Source organism: Anastrepha obliqua, chromosome 2, assembly GCF_027943255.1.
Source record: "Anastrepha obliqua isolate idAnaObli1 chromosome 2, idAnaObli1_1.0, whole genome shotgun sequence".
Classification (NCBI taxonomy): domain Eukaryota; kingdom Metazoa; phylum Arthropoda; class Insecta; order Diptera; family Tephritidae; genus Anastrepha; species Anastrepha obliqua.
The window spans coordinates 16,059,325-16,085,174 of NC_072893.1; the positions used below are offsets into that span (position 1 = coordinate 16,059,325).

Genomic DNA, 25,850 nt, shown 5'->3' on the forward strand with positions numbered 1-25,850 from the left:
TGAAACTTTCAAGGCAGACAAAGAAAGGAGAGAGACCCGAGAGAGAATGAGAAAGAGAGAGAGAAAGAATATATATCTCAATAAATTCACAACATTTGCAGAGAATACAAATAGATAAAATTTACAAAAAACGGAGAAAAACCGTGACAACAAAAAAAAAACACCCCAAATAGTAGGCACGAAGGAAATATAACGCCAAAAAGTAGGCACCAAAAATATATTTCCTACAAGTTTGCACCAACAAACAAGCGCCAAAAAGTAGGCAGTGTTATTTCTCACTAGAAATTACCAACCACAAGGAAAAATTCAGGAAAAATAGCCTAAAGTGTATCTAAGATAAGGTATAGCTCTCTCTCTCCTTCTCCTCTACGTTATATTTTTGGTCTCTCTCGCGGAACGAAAATGCCCAAAACGTTGCAAGGCCTTGAAATTTACTTTCCATTCTCGCTCGTTCATCGACGCTTAAGAAGTTTCACCTCAAAAAAAAAAAAAAAACCTTCAGACTATTTGAAATACAGGTATTTGCTTCATGTAATAAGTTAAAAAAAATTGCCTTTCCAATCTTTTTTTTTTTGTTATGTTTGACATTTTTCAAGTAGACAGATGCATAACGCGTCAAAATTATTGAAACTTATAATCAAAATGTTCGATCTTTAAGATCAACAACACAGAAAATTCGTAATTTTTTTGGTGGAAATAATCATCCGAATGAGTCGGCAATTCAAAGATTGGTGAACAAATTTTAAGAAACTGGTTCTATCGAGGATAGAAAAAGCAATGGCAGACCCAAATCTGTACGTACTGTTAAGAAGATTGTTTTACTGAACAATCTGGAAGGTTGATGTTCTCAACAATCGGGTATTCCCGAATCGACTCTTTGGCAGATTTTTTATGTAGACCTGCTCGTATATATAATTGGCACGTAGACCCTTTTTGGGTATTTGGCCGAGCTCCTCCTCCAAATTGTGGTGTGCGTCTTGATGTTGTCCCACAAAAGGAGGGACCTACAGTTTCAAGCCGACTCCGAACGGCAGATATTTTTTTATGAGGAGCTTTTTCATGACAGAAATACACTCGGAGGTTTGCCATTGCCTGCCGAGGGGCGATCGCTATTAGAAAAAAACTTTTTCTTCATTTTTGGTGTTTCACATAGATTCGAACCTACGTCTTCGAGTGATAGTCTCGCACCAACCCATTAGGCTACGGCAGCCGACCTGCTCGTGGTGAACATTTAAATGACGTAAAATTTTATATATATTGGGTGTTTTTATAGCTGCAAAAGAACTATCGGTATCGCTAATTATGGTTTGAATGCTGAGAATGGCAAACTGTGGTGACATTTCTGTTCAGTAAGGTTTGTAAAATTGTGGAAATTTACTTTGAAAAAAAGAATTACAAATCTGTTCGCGAAGTTCATGGAGCACTGACGTGATCATCGATCCTTATTTCTTTTCAAATTGAGGAATTATTGCCACTAGGACATCTCCATTAAATAGCTGACGAGTGCGACGATCCTGCGGGCTCTAGTCACTTCAGCGTCACTATAAGAGTTAGTTGACAAAATCCAGCATGCATATGTCTGTTCCCATATTGGGCGGTTTGTTGGTCAGTATCTGTTCATCATGTTGGGTGAGTCTTACCGGGGTGCCCTGGGATTCCCTGGAAAGGTAGCTATGGCTTTCCATTATCAGTAACCAGCCGCCTCGGACCCCGGTCAGGAAGTGTTTATTGGGTGAAAGAGTAGTAGCTTTCGTTGCTCCAGGGGAGCGCCGCTCTGTCTATGTTTTTCGGGGTCAGTGAAGTACAGGTCAGGCTTCAGGGAACTAGGGTAGGAGTATGGTCTCCGAGGGTACACCCGCTCTTGAATATTTCGACCTGCTCACCTGAACACGATGCGCTGGTTAAAAAAATAACCAACCCAAAAAGTAAATAGAAGAAGGCCATTAATGATGGAGATTTAAAGCAGAGCCTTTTCGTAAGAAACCCACGATTGCTTCGCTCACCACCACAAACGGCCAATACGCTTCTAACGAATGGTTCATTGCCAATCAGAGCGAAATCAAAGGCGGTCAATGAAGCAGAAGAAATAACGCCTCAAAAATTACACCTAAGAGTAACGTCAAAAGAGGTTGAAAAGCTTGCAATGGACACCAATGTTAGTGTAAGGGTGAGAGCGAGCACATCTCTGAAGTAATTAGTTCCTTACTAGTTAATATAGGCATCCACGCTTCATTCTACAAATTTAAGCCACGATTTAGCTATTTAAGAAACAATGAACTATCCATATTACAATAACAACAATTTGTGCATTCTACTTACATTTACGACTGTCTACCGCCGCCGTGCTAAACTTTCGGTTGACGAGCACGCACTCGTCGACTGCCTGCTTAGTTGAATATTCCAGCTAAAAGATTGCACTTGCCGCGGTTAGTATAATGTGGCATGCAGTCACGTACAAAACATTTGTTGCACTTTTCAATGTTGGCTGCAACATTTGCAGACTGCACTTGCTGCCTCCTCTTAATGTTGGCAACATATTGGTCAGCGCAGACGGAAGCACGAATCGTGTCACATATGTATGTATATGTGTGTGTACTCATAGTATGCGCTGTGGTAATAATTTTTCGATTTTTCGTTCTATTTACGTGCTATGGTGAGCGCGTAAGCATGACGAAGTCGTCGATGTAGTTGGTCTAATAATATCGCTGCGATTGCTGTACTATATTTTGAGCTGCACTACTTTGGGGTGGCACTATTTTGGGTTCCATTACCAATTTTGCTTATGTGTATGTAAATGAAATGTTATGGGCTATTTATGCAAGAACACATGTACATATGAGTGTGTGTGTGCATGAATGCGACATTTATTAGTTACATAAAATTTAGGCAATTTTTAAGCAAGCACAAACATCGGCTGTGGATCAAAAGTTGAATGCGATGCTGCAAATATGAGTGAAGTGAAATGAAGTGACCCAGAAATGTTGTAGCAAAGCTGTTTCACAGTCAACATTATAAATCATCAGAGTTCGTCTTTTGCTATTTAATTTTAAATACCCAATGTTTACTTCTCAGTGAGTTAGAAATGCTTTGGGAGGAATGGAACGTCTTGTAAGTAGCGATAGGGAAATAATTCTGTATTGATGAATGCCTAAGTTTTGCTTTAATTAGTCTACCTTTTTATAACGTTTTCAAGTTCAAGAACTTCCGCATTCTTTTCGGAGTATCAGCCCACAAGTCAATGTATTGTTAATCAAGGCTGTTTTCTGCTACTTTTTGGGCATCTAAGTATCTAAAGGATGATCACATTGGAGGTACCTTTACCAAAAGAGTTTTTGAAGTGAAACTTCTTAGGCGTCGATGGACAAGCGAGAATGGAGAGTAAAATTTCAAGGCCATGCAACGTTTTGGGCATTTTCGTTCCGCGAGAGAGAAAAAAGATATAACGTAGAGGAAAAGGAGAGAGAGAGCTATAACTTATATATATCTTAGATACACTTTAGTCTATTTTTCCTGAGTTTTTCCTTGTGGTTGCTAATTTCTAGTGAGAAATAACACTGCCTACTTTTTGGCGCTTGTTTGTTGGTGCAAACTTGTAAGAAATATATTTTTGGTGCCTACTTTTTGGCGCTTATTTCCGTTTCCTGGCTAGTGCTTGTGCGTACTATAAAGTGCTATCCATTCCGGCGTCAGATTTATTGGTATTGCCTTGCGATAATTTGTGTCATTGCTGCGATCCTAGAATCGCTGCGTTTGTGCGGGTGATAAACGCTCGGAGTAGTGCGCGTTGTTTTCATGGTTTTCGTACGGCGTTTACCTACACCGGTCGACCCCTCTCCGTTTTTTGTAAATTTTATCTATTTGTATTATCTGCAAATGTTGTAAATTTATTTAGATATATATTATTTATCTCTCTCTCTCTCTCTCTCTCTCTCTCTCTCTCATTCTCTTTCGGTTCTCTCCCTCTTTCTTTGTCTTCCTTGAAAAATTCACTTCTGTTATGTGTACTACGCTACACACACTTTTTTTGACAGATAACGCGTGCCTATTGTACTTTCAAACTAAATACATGATTTTTTTTTAGTATTCATTGACATTTCATCATGGAAAGACGCCTCAACAATTTTTACAAATCGTGCAATTGTATTACGACAATAGACGTTCTGAGAAAAGTGTTCATTGCTCGCTCAGACCAACTTACGGTGCACATAATCGTCTGCGATGAGGCCAAGTTTGGCTTAATGGCTACGTCAGTAAGCAAAATTGCCATATTTGGGCTGAAGAGTAATCCGAAACCATTTAAGAACAGCCGTTACGTCCATCGAAAACAAACGTCTGGTGCGGCATATGGCTGTAGAAATCATCGGCCCATATTTCTGTAAAGACGAGCTGGCACGTTATCGCGTTTTTATAAACTGCTTTTTGATGACGAGAAGTGAAGTTCTGGATTACCACAACATTTATTTAAAAAAGGCGGAGCTATTTGCCATACAGCTCGTGAAACAATGGATTAACTGCGTCGTCATTTCGGTGAACAATTTGCCTCTCGTCTCGGACTGGTGGATTGGTCACCAAGTTCGTGTGATATCACACTTTTGGACTTTAATTTGTAAGGGTATGTAAAGTTTAAATAATTTTTGGATAAACCAGCTTTTATTGTGGCATTGGAAGCCAATATTACCGAAGTTATTCACGAGTTACCGACCGAAGTCCTCCAGCGAGTCATTCAAAATTTGTGTTTACGGATGGCCGAATTACTGCGCAGTTGCGACTAATATTATCTTTAAAAATAAATGTCAGTCTGTTCCCATGATTTAGATGGAAAGTTTATGTTATCATTTCGTGAAATTATGCGACCGGAAATCCCAGATCGCAATAATGGAATGCTTGGCCCGTCGTATTGGAAATAAAAATCGTATATGACTATTCCCTTAAGCTTAGGCCACAAAAAATCTGCCATCAGTTTTCTATAGCAGTTAATATTAACAGCTCTTTCATATTCATTTTCGAAGAAAAATGAGCCAATTATGGATGTAATGATTTTTCTGAAATTACTTTAAGGTTTCATCTGCCCAGATAAAGCAATTTTGTTTCTTGACAAATCCATGCGGAAATGAGCTGCTTCACTAAAGATGATTGCCTGAATTTTGTGAAAAAAAACAGTTTTTTATTGGGTGCCGAAAAAAAAATTTAATTGAAAAACATCGTGATATGATCAAGTAAATGTAAATGAGTGAATGAATGTATGAATGGGATAAAATGAATGAGAGAAGACAATAGAAATAAATTAAAGGTGATGCTAAATTAAAAATTGCGCTACGCAACATTGTTTTTTTTTATATTAAGATGAGCTTAGTTGGTTTTGGTGGATTGTAGTGCATCGCATTGGAATCTAGACTCAGTAATTTTTTACCATATCACAATGTAAAGAAAATTTTCGTCAAAAAATATAATTTCGTAATTTAAGCTGAAGAGAGAGGTGAAGAAGTGGGCGAAGAGACTGACGGAAAAAGTTTTCGAAGTGAGCATTAAGAAATGTGTTTCCCCGTCTTACCACACGCATCCAAAGGAATGGCGATTTTGTTGGAGAACCACTTTTTTACCAAATAAAAAATATATTTTTTATATATACACACGTCACTTTTAGCAACCGCGAATTTGAAGTGACGAAGGACTTTCTTTATCTAGGTACCAGTGTTAACAGCTAGAACATAGACATTAGACGAAGAATACCTCTTGCCAATAGATGTTACTTTGAGCTCAGTAGGTAATTGAGAAGTATACCCCTTTCTCGAAAAAAGGAAGCAACTCTGTACAAAAGTCTAATTATCCCCGTTTTTGTATATGGCGCAGTAGCTTGGACGATGACGACAACTGATAAAAGAGAACTGGGAGTCTTCGAAAGAAAAATTCTCCGAAAAATCTTTGGTCCTTTTCGCATCCGATGGGACAGAAAGCTGTATGAGCTATACCGAGATGTGTACATAGTGAAGTGTATTGAAATATGCTGCGCTGGCTTAGCCACGTCTCGAGGATGAACGCAAGTGTTTCAACACGGCAGTCCTTCGAGAGGGAAGCCACTGGTGAATGACGAGGAAGAGAAAGGCCTAATCTACGTGTTCGAATTTCACGAATTTTCAAGTAGCATAAAATGATTCACATACGTGCGTTGCACCGAATATGGAAATAATTTGACCACCAGCCTATTTTAATTCCGAATATTTCGATTATGGTACAAATTTCCAAGATTCAGTAATCTACGTCAACTTATATTTTAATTGTAGAGCTCGATCTTCTTGCATCTCTATTAATTCAAATTATTCAGATGATTTTTGGGTCATAATTATATTGGAAATGGAAAACTCACATTGAATTATGGTAGTTTGAAATGAATTTAGAAAAAAATCAACAGACGTTTTAAAATATTTCAAGTTTTGATATATATTTTGGAATTCCGTCAATATTCCTTCTAGCTTTTTTATATACTCATTGAGTTTTTCTGGTTAAATATTGGAGCACATTTTTTTAATTCGAGGAACATGACAAAATGTTTTATTTTTAATGTCCTTTTGCATCCGCTAACGCGTAAACTTTTAGTAAAGCAATAAAGTGATTCACTAACGCCAGCGAGTTGTGCTGCCTTAATTTTGGACTTTTATTTAGAAATGCAGTGATCGAACTCAGAGAAATTATTGTGGGACATTTGATTTGGATATAAACGTAACAATTTCGTAAGAATACAATAGCACAAAACCTAAAAGGGAACTCGGTTACATTTATCGAAAGCCACAAGTAATACTTCTAAGACAGCATGGCTGGTTGGCCCCTCTGCTATATGCGCATTTAACAGCAAGTGTTAGCATAGAGCTGTAAACTTACATATATTGTACCAAACCGTTACTACAGGGTCCGGCACTCGAAGTGTAATCAACTTCAGACCCCTCCCGCAAGTGATGCACGGGCATCAGCTGTCTGTTAAATTACAACCAGCGATTGTTCGTGAGCTCCAGCACCTTAAGGTAAATAAGGTTTTTGTTTATCGCACCATTTCTCGTTACAATAATACTGGTAGCATCCCGAAACATCATGGAAATGGTCATCAGAAGACTGCAACGTCACGCAAAATGGTTAAAAAAATGAAGAAACGACTTAAGCGAAATCCCCGATGAAGTGCCAATCAAATGGCAAAGAACTGAAAATATGTGACCGAAGCATTTGCCGTATACTGAAAAATTATCTCAAAATCAAGCCTTACAAGATCCAAAAGGCGCATGATCTCACACCAAAGCAGCAACAAGTCAGACTTGAGAGAGCGAAGGAGTTGCTTCGCTTAGCCGAAAGCGCTCAATTTGAGAACATTGTGTTTTCTGACGAGAAAATTGTTTCAAATTGAGCAATTCGTTAACTCCCAAAACGATAGAGTTTATTTGACCGAGCGTTCTTACGAGAATTTGGGTCATCAATTGGCCACCAGGAGGCAGCATCCGCCACAGGTAATGGTTTGGGCCACTGTGGAACCGCAGATGGGCGCTCTCCAATCGTTTTAATCAAGCCTGGCGTCAAGGTAAATTCGAATTATTATCGTGAAAGTATTCTGAAGGTTGCTTTGAAGCAGTGAGCAGACAAACATTTCGGTGGCAGACTAACAGGACTCAGCACTCGACGACTCACAAAACTCGAGTGAACCCAGAATGGCTAAAAAACAACGTTCCGAACTTCATAACGTTCACATTCTCCCAAATGGCTCTCAAATTCATCAGACGCGAATCTGATGGATTATTCTCTTTGGGCCATTTTGGAGGAAGCACCGAACTAAAAGATTCACCAGTCTCGACGCACTGAAAAAAGCCATTGTCCGTGAGTGGGCCCAAATACCTGCAAGTCACGTTCGGGCAGCTTGCGATTCATTTCTGGACCGTCCCAGGGCCATAGTCAAGGCAAAAGGTGTCATATTGAGCAAAGTGATTATTAATTTTGTGTTGTTTTAACAGATTTTTTACTTTGAATTGAATAAAAGTAGTTTTCCAAACTAAATTTAATTCGTTACACTTCGAGTGCCGTACCCTGTTTTTGAAGTTTTCAAGAGAGATCATTCACCTCTCAGAGCTTTGCTTCGCGTGTAACTTTTACTTCTTCCAATGTACTTTGATGGCTAATTTTCCTAAAAATAATACTTTCTCAGACCAAGTTGATATGTTTTCTACACAAATAATTTTCAATTTCCTTTCATCGCCATTTCTACTCCGACACTTTTTGATTAACTTTTTTCTGATATAATTTCGAATTTTAAGGACATTATTTAGACTCTTTGAAGTACATTTTTCTCTACACTATCAGGTAAATTTTCTCAAAAGTCGGACCTGATAAAAAATATATGAGCTGGTATTCACATTCAACGCACCACACGCTACCAAATGCGTCCAATCACTTCCCAGTGATATTCCAAAACAAAAAAAAAATTGTGAAAATAAAATTGTGTTGCATAGTGTTGTTATTTTTTCTCTTCATATGAAAGTGCACTTTATTTGCAATATATTTTAATTCGCTATATTTTGCTGTTATTGTTGTTATGAAACAGTGAAATTCAATTTAAAATTAAACATTTTTTGTGCGTTGGTGCGAATTTACGAGTTGTGATTATTAATAAATCTAAAAATTGCTTAACACTTCCATAAATTTATTTTGTGCGCTATTACCATAATGCGGTGCGTCAGTGCATCGGTGCGATTTTATTCAAACTATAAAAAGTTGTGTTGTGCTTTTTTTTTATATTTAAATTTTGCTTGCCACTACGTGAATACAAAGTGATTTGCATTTAATTTCGAAAGAGGTGCGCTTGTGCATTGGAAATTTGTAATTAGTTGTTTTAGTGCGATTTTAATTAAATCATAAAGGTTTTTGAAATAATAATATTTCTTTTTGAACAACACAAATGGTGTTGTGGGAGCAAAATGAAAAGTAGTGGGGGAAAGAAAATGAAAAACAAAAAACTAAAGTAACTTTGAACGCCGCTTCAAAACCGATACATACCCTGGCCGTTGAGGAGTCGCCACTCACCCTGTGACCGCCGAGATTGTTAACCACACACGTGAAGGTCGCATCGCGTCCCTGCGCCACGGTGACATTCTCCAGCGGAAAGACGAAGTCCGGCTCGAAGGCGCCCACTGTCGAGATTTGGTTGGAAATGGAAATATCTTCATTTCAATTGTTTTCGGTTTTCAGTGAATTTTGTTTTGTAGCGTAATTTTTTTTTATTTTTATATTTTTTTTGTTTTTTTTTTGTGTTGTTTTGCATAGGATGATGTGAGTGAGGTGATTTTTGAATGCAATTATTTTTGATGTGGCATGATTTTTGTGGATGGTGCGTGGATGTGGAACGGGGAGCAGAGGTCGGTAGTGGTGATGGTGCAATTAGTTGTTTGTTTTGTGATTTTTTTACATTCATTTACATTTACATTTAGATTTGTTTTTGTTTTTGTTTTCAATTAAAACACAATTATACGTTTTTGTTGTTGTTTGGCATTCGATTTGTGAATGGAAATGGGGTAAATCAATTAAGCAGCATTGAAAAAATTCGCGTAAAAAAGAAACAAAGAACAAATTGAACAAAACGCATAATTATAAAAATGCATATTTGCAAATTTCTTTCTTCATTATAATACACAATTGAGCATACAGATAAGTAACAGTACATAATACATACAATGATACATAATTAAGTGAAATTGTTGTTGCAAATCAAATGGAGCAACATAAGAGAGAGACGCAAATGTTGTCAATCATCTGCAGTGCAACACAGACGTAACCATACATAAGCACACACACACACGCGCGGCATACACTACTAAAACTCACTGCAGGAAATATTTAAAGAATTTTTCGAATAACTATTTTTTTTTTAACTAACTATAATAAGCAGTGTTGAATTTTTTAATCTAAGTAAACGTGGAAAAAAGTTAATTCATAATAGTTTAAATAAATAAAATTAAACAATAATAATAATTTTTATAAATTATTCTTTTAATAAAAAAAATTATTATTTTAATAAAAAAAATTAATTATTCTTAATTATTTCAAAGCAAATAATTACTAATTAAATAATTGGTAAAATATAAAACAAACAAAAAAAATTAAATAAAAATTTCAAAGAAATTTTTTTTAATAAAAATGTTATAATTTTAATAAAAAATGAATTAATAATTCACTGCGTTACAAAAACGAACTCTTTTTCTGTGCTTTGAACCAAATATATTTTTTCGGAAAGGGGAGAAAAAATAAAAATACACGTGTATCGGCGATTTTCATGTACACGTCAGAATTTTTTTTTTTGTCTATACTAATATTATAAAGAGGAAAACTTTGTTTGTTTGTTTGTTTGGTTGTAATGCATAGGCTCAAAAACTACTGGACCGATTTTAAAAATTCTTTCACCATTCGAAAGCTACATCATCCACGAGTAACATGGATTATATTTTATTTCGGAAATAGGGCTCGAGATATAGGTCAAAACGTGGACCCGGGTAACCTTCGGATGTGTATGTACAATATGGGCATCAAATGGAAGCTGTTGGTGAATGCTTTAGTACAGAGTATTTTTCATGCCGCTCCGTGACTGGGGTCTCCAGATATAGGTCAAAACGTGGACCCGGGTAACCTTTGGTTGTGTATGTACAATATGGGTATCAAATGAAAGCTGTTGATAAGTGCTTTAATACGGGGTAATTTTCATACCTATTGATGACTAGGGTCTCGAAATATACGCCAAAACGTGGACCCGCCGTGTCTTTGCACCGAATTAAACCAAACTTACGCACATTGTTAAGGAGGTATTGAAAATGGGTTTCGTAAAGGTTGGTTGTAATTCGGAGCACTGGCAACGGGTACAGCGTTCTTTTGAACCAGCCATAATGTCGCTTACTTTTTTAACGCTTGGGGCGGAACTGAACTGTCAAATTGACAGTGTGAGTTACAATGTGTCAATATTTCTTTCTGATTTGGATGCCATAAGGAAAAAACGTAAGTGCAACATGTAAAAATTGTTTGTGAATTTTTTTGGAGTGGATTTTGGAACAGTGAATAATTTCTTACGAAATTTGAGAATTTAATGTGAAATCCGAATGAAATTATGTGTTCGTGGAAAAAAAATTTTTTTTCGTTTTTTTTTTTTTGAAAAATATAAATGGATAATGGTTAAAAAAGCTCCAATGCTTAATAAAACATATAAATTGAAACGAAAAATTCATGGATGAACAGGAAAAAAGACGATTGTTTCTTAGTTATTCATATGCGTTGATTTGAAATTTAAAAACAATCTTCTTTTTTCCTGATTTTCAATTTACATTTTATATTTACTCAAGAACAAATAGAAAAACAAAAAATATTGTTTATGCCAAAGCGCTTGAATAAAGAGTAAAGAAATAAATAATATGAAAATCATATATTTTCTGTTCTAAACCATATCTATTCTATTTTAGTGTGCCCAGCGAATGGGGCCGGGTGTGCTAGTATAAAATATAGAGCTCGTAGTCCGCCTGTGTGAAAAACTTTGGATCAATTTTTAACCCTTTTTCCGTGATCCAATCGCGCTGAATTTCTGCAGGCAGACTCGTGTAAAATTAAAAAAAAAAAAATTTTATCAATTCTCAGATTTTCTTAAATTTTTTTTTTCTAAAAAAAAAAAATTTTTTTCTAAATTTTCGGCATAACGTGAAGGGACTCCAAATTTTTAAACAACTAACTAACCTTTAATTTATTGTTTCATACAACACACTCTTTGCCGTTTGAGTGTTTCTTCCAGTTCCGGAGGTTCCGATCATCTGACAGTTGCGCTACTAGGAGACGTATACTTTGACAATTGTTTTAAGTTCTGTTGCGCGAAAACGTCTTTCTGTATATTTCATCTTACGAAAAATGCCGTGCCCGACTAGAAATAACTTTTGTTACGTTTGTGGCTTATTCGCACCAAGTACAAGTTTTAAAAATATTACGAAAACAGTGGTTAATTCGTTTCAGAAAATATTCAAGACTGCTTGTGTTCCTTACTTGTGGTATACTCCGTAAGTCGTGTGCGACTATTGCTATAGAAATGTATGCAAGTTTACTGATGGAAGGTCAACAATAAAGTACTCTGTACCAACAATTTGGCTACCACGTACGGAGCACTGCAGTGAACTGTGCTACTTTTGCGTAACTTTTACTCAAACTAAAGGATACCAATACTTTTGCCGCAACAAAATTCGCTACGCTAATGTAGAATCAGTTATTCCAGCGGCTATGTACTCACCAGAAATACGTATAGGGGCTTCAATGGAGGCCGATGATGTTCCCGAATTAAGGGATGGAGAACCAACAGTGGCACCAACAATGCTATCAACATTTCTTGCATCGAATGCGAAATGCGGGGAACCAGAAGTATCGGAATTTGTACCACCACCCAGTGATCTTGGGACTGCAGTGCCGCATTTAGTAACACAAGCCGACTTCAATGACCTTGTACGAGAAGGAAATTTGTCAAAGAGAAAAGCCGAACTCTTTGCATCACTCTTTAAGCAGTGGAATATAGTGGCGGCTGATTTTAAAATAACCGCCGCTCGTGATCGACGTAGCAGTATTCCATATGACAAACGCAAAAATAAAAGGCCTAAGTTTCTTTAAAAGCATTAATGTAACAATTTTTAATTTTAATATATGGTAATAAAATTCATAAAAAAATTCGGGGTTTTATATCTCTATTGTAATGCCGAGTGAAATACCTTTCTTTTGATACCCACTTTGGCATATCTCATGCAATTTTTTTTTAATTTCGAACAGGTGGCAACCCTGTGAAACATTGTCAGTGGCAACACCGAGATGAAAAGTCTAGAAATGTGATACACTATCTGTGTGCCCAATATCATTCAAATCCGTTAAGCTAATCCTGAATTGCTCGTTTAAAGTTATAAAATACAAAAAAAAAAATTGTGACGTGTACATGAAAATCGCCGGTACACGTGTATTTTTATTTTTTATCCCCTTTCCGAAAAAATAGATTTGGTTCATAGGACAGAATGTGTGTAACGCGGTGTTATTTTTAATTACTTTCAAAGGAAATAATTACTTTCAATTTTAAATAAATAAAATAAAATAATAATTTTAATAAAAAATAGTATTATATTAAAAAAAAAAAAATTAATAATTAAAAAAATTAATTATTTCAAAGCAAAAATTTATTATTTAATTACTTAGCCAAATATAAAATAAAATGGAATACTAATTTTAATGAAATTTTTTTATAAATGTTATAATTTTAATAAAAAATTTTTTAATAATTGAATAACATTAATTAATTATATTTAATTAATATACTTTGCAAATAATTACTTTCAAGTTTAAGTAAATAGAATCAAATAATGCTAATATGAATAAAAATTGGTTTAATAAAAAATATTATTATTTTAATAAACAATTAAGTAATAATTAAAATATATGAATGAATTTCAAATTTAAATAAATAAAATTAAATACATTTTTTTATTGTTTTAATAAAAAATTAAGTAATAACTAAAAATATTTTTCTTAATCACTTTGAAAGCAGGGAGGTGTTCTTTGGCCCTACTGTGGTTCTGATAATGCTAAATAAGGGTAGGGTTAAGGTAGTAGCATACGCCGATGACTTGGTCCTAATGGTATCGGGACCATTTCCCTCATTCGTGGCTGATATTTATGAAAGCTTCCTGGCTGTACTCAGTTGCTGAGCTGTCACTTGTGGCCTCCGAGTCAACTCTGGCAAGGCGGAGCTGGTGCTATTTACCAGAAAATATAAACCTCCACCCTTTCGACTACCCAAATTAAACAGCCACGTTCTCCTGCTCTCATCGGAAGTTAGGTATCTTGGAGTGATACTTGACTCCAAACTCCATTGGAAGCTACACATTGAAAATCGGGTAAAGAAGACCAGCCTTCTCCTCCTGCAAATCTATGTTTGGTAAAAAATGGAGACTCAAGCCACAGGTCGTGCTGTGGATTATACAACGCAGTGGTTCTGCCTTCTGTAACTTATGGATGCCTGTTTGGTGGGAAGCTCTTCGGAAGGGCTATAATATTACTAAACTGGGGAGAGTGCAAAGGACTGCATGCATTGTCATCACCGGAGCATGTAAAACTTGTCCCAGTGCTGTGTGTGTTCTTTTGCACTTACTTCCCAGGGAATTTTCCGTCATTTCCATCGCAGCTCTAAGTGCAATCAGGTTAAAGGAGGTTGGCCTCTGGAGGCAATCTCTCAGGGGACATGATAGCGTTTTCGGGCAGTTAACACCGTATTTCTCCGAACTTCGAATAGATCTCTCTATTCGCAAACTGGAGTTTGAGGGTCGTGCTAGGGAAATCATTCTAAGTAGGCAAGACTGGATCGAAGTGAAATTCTGCTCAGTCTTCACTGACGGTTCCAAGATGGAATCGGGAGTCGGAGCAGGGGCCTTCTCTAAGTCTAATCAATTTATCTGTTTACTTTAAACTGCCGATTACTGCTAGTGTTTTTCAAGCAGAAGTCTTAGTGATCTTGCAGGCATGCAAAATGCTTAGGGAACGCGGGAGCGAGGGAGATATTAACATTTTCTCCTATAGTCAAGCCGCGATTAAGGCTCTGACGACGCCATAGTGCAGAACGAAATTAATAAGCTCCTCTAAAGAGGAGATCAAATCTCTTGGATGTGCAGGTAACATTTCTCTGATCTGGGTTCCAGACATAGGAACATAGAGAGAAATGAAATGTTGATGAGCTTGCCAGGAAGGGGACTGAATTGGCTTCAGAGACCTCCTATCCGGTCATCGGCATATCCCTGACGTTGTTATAGGGGAACTGCACAAATTATTTTTCAGGAAATTATTTCTCAATAAAAATAGGATGAAGATGGGTTGAGTTCAGTGTATGGGCCTTTTATTTTGTTAAGAACTCAGTCATACCCAATGTTTTTGGATTCCAGCAGCCAGAACTTTTGAATTTGGTTGAAAACGAAGTACATCCTGTCATAAAACAAACAGTTAGCACTTTCAGGTATCGGCACCCACGTGACGGAGAATTGAGTAGTAAAGTCCCCTCTTACCGAACAAAACTAACACCTTATAAGACGCTCATCATACCCGTCTTATCGTATTGCGCAGATGCTTGATTATATCCGATGAGGTCACCCTTGGAGTGTTTGAGAGAAAGATTGTGGGCAAGATTTTTGGACCTTTGCACGTTAGGGACGGCGAATATCGCAGGCTATGGTACGATGAGCTGTATTAGCTTTACGATGACATAGAAGTAGCACAGTGAATGAAGCTCCAGCGGCTTCGTTGGCTGGGTCATGTCGTCCGAATGGATACAAACGCTCCGGCTCTGAAAGTATTCCATGCGTTACCAGCTGGCTGTTGCAGAGAAAGAGGAAGACCTTCTCTGCGTTGGAGAGATCAAGTGGAGAATGACTTGGCTTCACTTGGTCGGGAAGAAGAAGGGAATTGGTCTTTTGAGGTTGTAAGAGTATATACCCACAGGACAATATTTGCTTTTAGTACTCAGTCGCGTGAAGATGTTACTGCACACAAAGTAGGTCAGGTTCACCCTCTTCTAGTTCTGCTTAATGCCGAATAGGACGTTCTGTTACCGCATCTTGGAAGATACTCCCTCGGTTTAGCGAAAGATGTCAAAAGTGCTGACTGCCGTTTTGCTCAGATTGATACTGAGTCGTCTTCTGAAGATTAGTCACTTCGATATTAACAGAACTTTATTAACGATGTTAAGAACTCGCGGACAAACGAGACTAATACTGTTATCATAGAAAAACCGACATTCAGTAGCCACACTTGAAGTATCATAGAACCAGAATAATTAAGATGCGAAGATGGTAAAATTTTACCGAATGGATTATCATTAAATAAGAACCTCACTTTTGCGACTTGGGTGGTGCCCCAAGGACTTCCACCTCACCAGTTGTGGTAAGATTTATTGTCACTAAGTGACCTGATATCTACCCAGAAACTTTTACATACCATAAAGTCTCTGGAAACAGTCTTCGATAACGAGGAGCTTCGGTACAAATATTCAGTTAAATTTAAAGCAAGCCAACGAAAAATTGAAAAGCTTGTTTCTACAACAGAATATTTTAGTATTCGGCAATGGCCTGAAAATATTTAATGCAAAGTTCTGAGATAAACAAGCAATAAAATTTCCTTGTTTTTAAACAGTTATAACTCGACAGGCAAAAGTAAAACAAACGAAAAGTGAGTTGAAAATAAATACTAATTAATTTAGAGTTAATTTCATTTCCTGCAGGATTTTATCAAGCACACACACACACAGACACACTCTCACAGACACATACACGTAAAATTATGCAATAAAGACTACCAAGCACCTACTCACCAATACAGTTGCATATAAGGAAGACAACCAACAGTTGCCATCGCACTGCGGCGCATTGCTGCAATGTTGTTGCTGTAATAACCAGATGTGCATTGAGTAGTTGCCGCATGTGGCGTACAGTGCCGTACGAAGATAAGGAGGGCGTTTCGGCGAAATGACAGTGCTTTTTTGTTTTTGTTGTTGCCGTTGTTGTCGTGGTTGCTGACCACAAACTCTGTGGTCTCTCAGATGCTTCTGGGGAATTTGCTATTGGTGTTGTTGTTGCCGGTGAGTTCACTCGGTTTGCTTTCGACGACTTTGATATTAATGCGACTGCTGATGTTGGCGCCACCTGGCGAGTGACAAATGTGGTTTTAATTGAGGTTGTCATCATGTTAAGCCGTCCCATATTAATTTCATTGCTTGCCCGATTTCTTTTAATTGTGACGCCAAAATGGAATAAATGGCTAAGATTCGGGTGTGATTTCGCTGGAATGGCTGGAATGAGTTGAAAACGAGAAAGGAAGGAAGAAAGAGCGAAAATGAAATATTTGTTACAAAGAAGGTTTCAGTTTTTATATTTCTATACTTAGTCTATAAAATACACATATGAGGGAAATTGAGCGTACGTGAATGAAATAATAAAAATGCTTATAAAAAGTTGTATAAGTGCGTTTGGGCATACGTCGCGTATGAGTAACTTAGTATTGAAAATTGATTTTGCAATATGCATAGGCACAGTCCTCGGCAAAAGGTAAGTAGATTACACTGGCGAGCAAAACTGAGTGCTTGGTGATTTTTTTTTTTTCATACAAAAGGTTTTTAAAAGTGATGCCTAGATGCCAGTAGGGAATAATTCCTGAACAGTACCTTTTTCGATGTTATCTTTGACATTTGTCAAGTAAACAAATGTACAATTTCAGCCATGGTTTTTTACACAAAAAATTATTGAAACTTATAATGAAAGTGGTCCATCTTTAAAGAGCAACATACCACAAAATACGTAATTTTTTTTGCTAAAAGTTATCGTCCGAATAAGTCGCCAATTCAAAGATTGGTGAACAAATTTTGAGAAACTGATTCTATCGAGGACAGAAAAAGCAATGGCAGACTTAAATCTGTACGTTGAGTGGAGAACATCGATGCTGTAGCGCAAAGTATTGCCAAATGACCATCGATATCTTGGCATTCAAACAATTACGCATTCATTAATCGACTGTTTGTCGGCTTTTACCTATAGACGTGCCAATCGTGGACATTTAAATGATCTAATTCTTCAATGTGCCTTACAACGAAAAGGAGTTTCAGACAATATTGTCGCAATATGAAACCTTCGAGTGTCGAATCTCTCATGATGGAATCTTCTCGGATGCCATCCAAACCGAGGCTGGTGTAAGACAGGGCTGCATTCTGTCGTCGCTCCTTTTTCTTGTTGTTATCGATGAGATACTAACTACATCAATCGACAATGCAGGAAAAAGAGGAATGCTATGGTAACCGATTTCAATGGACCAACTCGAAGACCTAGATTTTTCTCATGACATCGTTCTATTCTCTCAACGTAAATCGGATATGCAAAGCAAGTTGGATGATCTCCAACCAAAGAAAACTGCAAAGAAAACCAAACTATTGGCAGTACACACGAACGATTCATTCTACAATATCGCGAGGAAAATATTGAATATGCAAACGTTTTTCAACACCTTGGAAGCCAATTCATTGTGGAAGCGGATGCAAGAAGGATGTATCTATTAGATTGCAAAAAGCAAGAGGTGCATTTACAAATCTTTGTCCGGTGTGGCAGTCCAAGAAAATACACATTACAACAAAAATACGGATTTTCAACTCCAATGGTAAATCAATTCTGCTCTACGCCTGTGAAACGTGGTGTATGTTTGCGGAAATTGTACAGAAGCTTCAAGTGTTCGTGAACCGCTGCTTGAGACGCATTCTACGTATTTGGTGGCCAGACCACTGGATATATAACACCGATTTGCATCGACGATGCCATCAAAAACCAATCACAACTGAAATAAGAGAACGTCAGTGGTGATGGCTTGGCCATAGCCTATGGAAAGGTGGCACTGAAATCACTAGACAAGCGCTGGACTGTATCTCCCAAGAAAAGCGCAGAAAGGCAGACTTAGGGGATCTTGGCGACACTGCCTCGAAGAGGAATGCAAAGCCGTGGAAAAAACAATCACCTGGCAGCAAGTGAAAATTTTACTTTGGCTCTATGCTCCGCAACGGAGACGAAGGAATGATGATGATGAATTCTTCACATAAAATTCTTGAGAGCCGAATAAAAATAGTGAAACTTGAAAGAATTAAAACTTTTCAAAGGTTTTATTTTAAAACAACATTTATGCACGTCTTTTGAAATACCCTTTATTTACATTGACTTTCAAGTAGCTTTTTTTATACTGACTTTGACCTCCTTAATAAAGGGTTTTCCAATAACAGGTGCTATTTTGGAATGGATTGCGGTATCGACAGATGATTAACGACTTTATGGCCGAAATTGGATGGTCTTGATCTGCACAATATTTATTTTCAACAAGACGGCGCCACATACCACACAAACAACGAAACCATTGATCTTTTACGGGAAAAGTTTCCGGACCGTGTTATCTTTCGAAGAGGTGATCACAATTGGCCACCTAGATCTTATGATTTAACACCTTGTCACTTTCTTCATTGGGGCCACGTGAAAGAGAAGGTCTACGCCAACAGCCCAGGGTCGATTCAAGGCCTCAAAGATGGAATTTGTGAGGCTATCGAGGACATAGGGCAGCCACTTTGCAATTCGGTTCTGGAAAATTTCATGAAAAGGATATTGTCCTGTAAGCGTGGTTGTGGTGGTCATTTGCCTGATGTTATTTTCCACTATTAACGCATACCTTCCTCTTTAGAATGAAAAAAACATCCGATCATTTATATTATAAAATAGCATTTTCCTTTGAATATCAAAATAACACCTGTTATTGGACAACCCTTTATATATGCGACGCTTTAGCTCCTGTCTAGAGCATAGGACGTCAACCTCTTCGCTTCGGCAATGGTCACGGTTTTGTGCTAGGGATCATAGTTCGTTCCACTATAATCCAAGATACTTCATTTCAACTTCTGTTGAGCGCCGCGATGTGGTACGTGGTGTGCCAATATCTCTACCAGTGTGTTGAAATGGATTAGTTACCAGTTTGTTGAATGTTAGCGATATTGTCGTCATTTTCCCATTGCTATTTAATTTTTTGAGTTTTGAGGCAACGTCGCCATGGTTTGCTTGCGCCAACAACTCGGCGTTGGCTATTGTACGGGGCCAGGAAATTCGCAAAATCCAACCAAGGCAGCGATTTATGAACGTTTGAAGGCGCTTCGTAATCTCTACAGTGACTTTACAGGTGGTGCAGCTATATAATAGAAAATACTTGACTTTCAAGTTGAAGATGCGCCGCTTGCTGTGAAGGCTGATACTGTTGTTTGGCCACAAGGAGCGAGGATGCCGAAAATGATTTAGCTTTCTTAATTTTATATTTAACGTACGGTGACCGCCGTAGCCGAATGGGTTGGTGTGTGACTACCATTCAGAATTCACAGAGAGAACGTTGGTTTGAATCTCGGTGAAACACCAAAATTAAGACAAAGTGTTTTCTACCAGCAGTCGCTTTTCGGCAGGCAATGGCGAACCTCCGAGTGTATTTCTGCCATGAAAAAGCTTCTCATAAAACAATATCTGCCGTTCGGAGTCAGCTTGAAACTGTAGGTCCCTTCATTTGTGGAACAACATCAAGTGGCACGCCATAAATAGGAGGAGGAGCTCGACCAAACACCCGAAAAAGAGTGTACGCGCCAATTATATTTTATTATATATATTACCCTCAGAACCGCCATCCGCGATGACCATTCAGGGAAGGTAGCAGAATTTTTCAACGGTTTCGAATTGTTGTGAACCTACTATCAGTAGTTCCGATATGGTGTCATTGAGATATAGCACAACTCTTAATTATTGTACCTATTTTAGTAAAATTTCATGAGCCTTGTTACGCATACCCAACTCTGACTGAAAGTTCGAAATTTCCATTGAATTTTTTGAACTTTTGTAATTTTGTGTAAAGTTTGAGACTTTGTTTCATTTATTTAGATATAATTTAAGTCAATTGTTTCTGCTTCGTGCTGCTTCAATCAACTGCTCTAATTCGATATTTTGAGTATTCAAAAACTCTCTTGTGGGAGCCGATACGTGAAAGCTTGCATTGCCTTGGTGAAGGAAGACTCGTTTTCGGCGGTTGGTTTGCCTTAATTACCCGAAAATTTGGGTTGGTCAAATGATTGTGTATCACTCAGAATTTAGTGTTTTAAGTTCCTCTAGTGACACAGTTGTTACATGCTCAGGTTTCTAAAAATACGGGCGCCCGTTTGCTTTGAGGTGCTTCTTTCTCGAACAAATTTTGTTAGATTCAGCTCGTCTTAGAACACCCATCGATTGCTCATGTGCATAGATCCAAAATTCGTCATCTATTAATATTATATATAATTGACTTGCTTTGAACGACCCGGGCTGAATTTAATATTTCTTTACACCAATCGACAGGGGTTTATTTTTGGATGATTGTCAAATTATGTGGTATCCAATGAGAAACGTGATACGTGACGACCAAAAGTGCAAATACTTATATCTCTATCTTGCGATACTCATACCTCTATATCATATGACGATTTTGCTTTTCAATTGAGGCAAAACCTCCATTGTGTTTTGTAAATCAACCGTTTTTGAACAACTTTCACAAACTTCGTTCTACAAAGATCGCGAGCTACGTTCTTACAGGGTTTACAGTGCTTCCTGGAGGTAATATCTCCTTGTGGACGATGCCTCGAGAGTCGAAAAAGATGATCAGCAAAGTGTTGACCTTGAATTTCAAAATGCGCGCCTTCTTGGGTCGTGCCACCGTTTTACCTGGGCACTGGACGGAGATTGGTCCCCGTAAGGCTCCTTGAGTAGCCCAATGGTTTCGGTACTCGTTTTGTTTAGCTTTATGCAAAATTTGATCGAGTAACGTTGCTCCAACGATTGCTGCATTTTCGCCACGGCAAAATCCTACCACACTTTTAAAACAGCTTTCACGCGCGGAGCGATGTTGACTGCACCGCTGTTGCCAGCGAACTGGGACCGGTTTCTAGTGGAAGGGGAAGGTCCAACGATCATTTTCCCCCACCAGCCGATTCGGTTGACCGCTTGGCAGATGCTCCGCGCGGGAAGGCTCATTACTTTTCAATCAAACCCTGTATAAAATAAATGCCATGTATTTGTTATATGGGGAAATGCGAAACTTCTTTCAGGAAAGAAATTATCAAAAATTGACAAAAATCTTTAGCGCTTCAAACTTGCACTGAATTGGACTAAAACTTAATGGGCCATAAAACTGAGTACACAAATTCTTTTACAAAATTTTGATTAAAAATTGAAATTTTGCGGGAAGTTTGCCGAATTTTTATAAATCTGCCACAAATTTTCAAACTTGGATTGTTATGTTTTTGTTTTTTTTTGGTTTTTGTAGGTGAGGTACGCCCTCGCTCGTACAGCGACTTTTATCTACTGCATTGAGTGGTGTGGCCACTAAAACACCACTCTTTCTGAGGAGATACCCTTCCTTGGACTTGTTGTTGTTGTTGTTATTGTTGTTGTAGCAGCATAAACACTCCCCATACTTACATACGGGGAATTCTGCTAGAGTGACAGTTCTTGGCCGGATATAAGTCCGGGTCGTTTCGGTAACGTAGAACCGATTGTCGTGGAAACGCTCCTGAACTTCTTCTTATTGATTGGCCGATAGCCGCTTACGCGAATTTCGCCGAGTTTAACAAAGCGCGCCAGTCGTTTTTCGACGACATTCGGACGACATGACCTAGCCAATGAAGCCACTAGATGCTCATACAATTCATTGTTGCATCGCCTATGATACTCTCCGCCATCAACGTGCAAAGGTCCAAAAATCTTCCGCAAAATTTTTCTCTCAAAAACTCCAGCGTCGCCACATCGGAGGTTGTCATCGTCCATGCTTCTACGCCATACGTTAGGATGGGCATGATGAAAGCTTTTTAGAGTGTTAGTTTTGTTCGTCGAGAAAGGATTTTACTACTCAATTGCCTACTTAGTTCAAATGAGCACTTTCCATCGAGGGACTACTTTGTGCATTACTTCGGAAGGGCACAGAATACCATATTTGTTATAGGCTCGTCTTCTTGTGTCTCTATCTGTGCGGCTTCGCTTTGTTGCACTGTGTCTTTTTGCCGCTTTCCAAATGCCCTCACCTTCGAGCATTTTGCTGATTATATTGCTCGGCGTGATGTCGTCAATCTGCTTCCTCAGAGGATCTCTTTGCGCGAGCCATTTGTCACATTTGTCGTTTTTCTTCAGCGTCATTGCTCAGGTGCTTCGCAGTATATGCACTTGAGTTCGCTTACCTTGTCCATGCGGTGTAGGTACAAGTATTGCCGGAAGTATCCGTGGCCCGAGAAGAACTGTGCTAAGAAGTTATCCACTTACACGCAGTTCCTTTGGATCCATTGGCCTATTGATGGATTGAGTTTCGCCGTTCATCTGGCACTCGGTTCAGTGTCCCATCACCTTTGCTACCGGAGCAAGGTTTGGCATCTTCGCTCCGCGATGCTGGCGTTGATGGATGAATTGTTACGGTTGTTGTTATAGAGTGAATTTTATTATATTTTTGTAAAAAAAAAGCAATTAAAATTCGAAAAGAAATAAATGAGTATACAAAACTGGGCAATATGTGGAGAGTTTAAATACTTAAGGGGGGTGTATCTTCACTTTAATTCGATGAAGCAAATTTCAACATCAGAAGCAATAATTTACCCAATACTATTGCTGCTTCTGTCTGTTGCCATGTGTGATGGTCTACAGGTTTGCTAAGTTTTACGCTTCCTCTCTCTTCGTCAAAAGCATTTAGGGGCGACTAGCATAGGTATGACTAGCATAGATATGTAGAATCAATCCTTTTATGGGACTGTTAAACTTTTGACTACAGTACTGTGTGTCTGTCATGGGTACATAAAGCTATGACTTTAAATACCATTGACGCTTTTACGGTGGATGGTACACCATTTTAATGCTGTTCGTCTTTCTTTTGGCCCTAATCCTTAAGCCCGCGTTGCTGTTGCCATTTCAAATGCACTTAGCGCCACTGTAGCGACTGCTACGTAAAAGAGCCGTGCCTGCTTGTACAATGCTGTGAATTTGATTAAAGCGATGTAAAAACTTTTGATCCCAGCAACGGTGTTTATGAGGACTTTTATGTGCTGCAGCTGGAGCAGCCGTTTGTGCAGTGCCAAATGCGCGCAGCATTCCTACCATAAATAGCAGTTACAAGTGTATGCATGTGTTTCTGGAGTCACACGTGGCCATGCACGCATACATACATACATGCGTACATACATACATGCATACATGCATACATACATACATGCATACACACATGCATCTGGATGTGAAGCTGCATTCATATCTACCTTCGCGAGTGTTCCCTTCGACTCGCAGTCACATTTCTTGCTGTGCTCATACAACTGTACTTAAATATTTTTATATACTTAAACGAGCATGGCAATCCTTTACTGTACTCAGTCCTGCATATCCTCATACACGTCAGCCTTGCAATTTCACTTAGAGCGCACGTGCCTTGCCGCCTTTTGCGCCATTCCGTCGCCTACCTGCACTATCTCTCGCAGATGCTGCACCTGGGCTACTAGCCTAGCTGGTCTCTACTGGGGTGCTTGGTGCGCACCTGTCGCATTCGTGGCACTTCATTGCCGGCACCCAGCCAACTTATTTTTGTAGCTGTGTGTGTGTGCGCGCAAAGTAAAAGCCAAGCCAACATGTGTTTTTGTGTTGGGCATTTTTTGCTCACCTTTTCGCTGGTGGCTGTTGGACGTGGCAACGCGGTTTTGCTTCTAATATGTTGCACCTCCATAACAACTCTCTGTCGCTCGCCATCTCGCGTGCTTTGACTAATGCATCGAGCGGGCGCGGGTTTTAATTATTAAATTGCAAAATATGCTTTCACGTTTGCTGGAGCACATCGATGTTTAATAAAGTGAAAGCTTGGCATGCTGCTGTTGGATATTTCGATTTTATTTGATGCGAAAAAGTTGAATGACACTTGCGTTTTGGGAGACTTTGTGGCAACGAAAATAAGAGACTTTAAAATGTTGTCTCTCGTGCCTTTTAAGAGACTTTTAAATTTAGTGAAATCTTTAATATATATTTTTTTTTGCTTAACAATTTTTATTCGTTTTTTAGAAGCGTTGCACAATTGCACCAAGTTATATAAAAGGATCCTCATAAGCAATTTTCGTTTGAAAATTTAACTTATTTTAAGAGGCATTTTACAGTCTGTGCCATTTTCTTGGCATGCTTTGAACCAACTTTTCTGCGTAGCTCGTCGACAAACAGGACCAGATTTTGAGAATTTCACGCGCGAGTTGCTTTAAATCGTAGACTAGCTCTGCGGGGAGATGTGTTTTTATAGTTACCCTCACATATTCAATGAGGTTGGCGTCTGAAGAGTAGGAAGGTCAGTCCAGCTTAAAAAGTTGGACGATCACTTTAACCTTTTTTTTTGCCGTCACTCGCTTCAAGCCGCGCTCGGAAAAGTTATAAACATTTTTGTACTCTTTAAACCGTTGATTCCACATCACAACAAACTTTTTTGATTTTTAATTACTTTTGCAGCCGCGGCGTAAGATAATTTCGGCCCTTCGCGTACTTCTCACTCATTTTTGTTTGGTTGCTTTTACGGGAAAGAGTCGAACGACACTAAATTGAGTTAGCACTGGCGTTGTAGCGCTTCAGTGGGACTAAAATCGCTCCTCGCTATCCATAAGATCTGCTACAGTTCTGCATTTGAAAGTTCAGCCGAAGGATGCTGATTGCTGCATTTGGCATGATTTTTTAGTCGCTGTTTACGAACTATGGGAAAATCCTTCATTATTTCAGTCACAGTTGGTATGCCAAGATCACGATGAAGGTCGCTGATATTCCTTGTATAACACATGGGCGGAAAAGTCACGGGCCTAACATATAGATGGCACTAGTTAGTCTTAATCTGAAAAAGACAGTTGTTAAAATTCCATGATATTCTCTCATCAGTTCGTGAGTTATTCTGCTATGAATGATGCTACTTTTGTTATTTTAAAAACAAAGGATCAAGAAGAATTTCGTGTTTTAATTTAACACTGCCTCTTGATGAGCAAAAATAGCTCTCAAGCGAAGCAATGTGTTTTAGTGACTCCGTTCCATCAGAAACAACCACAAAACGATCGTTTGCTGACTCCGAACGTCGTCGCAGAGACACCGATGAAGCACCACCCCAAATGAGGCGGTGACACAACAAGACATAAAAAAACCACAAAATCGTCTTGAATGGTCGAAAAGTGGAGTTGCGTGAATGAGTTGACATCCTAACGATATCAAAAGAACGAG

General features: G+C 38.4%; 1 protein-coding gene across 1 annotated transcript in view; it reads right to left on the reverse strand.

Moving 5' to 3' along the window:
* Positions 1 to 16,835, reverse strand: part of LOC129237122 (neurotrimin) — a 63,076-nt gene extending 46,241 nt beyond the window's left edge. The window contains exons 1-2 of the mRNA XM_054871592.1: positions 16,379 to 16,835; positions 9,028 to 9,191 (exon numbers count right to left, since the gene is read on the reverse strand). Of these exons, the coding sequence (XP_054727567.1) occupies positions 9,028 to 9,191; positions 16,379 to 16,766 (552 nt within the window). The 5' untranslated portion in view covers positions 16,767 to 16,835. The remainder of the gene's footprint in view (positions 1 to 9,027; positions 9,192 to 16,378) is intronic.
* Positions 16,836 to 25,850: the final 9,015 nt, after the last annotated feature.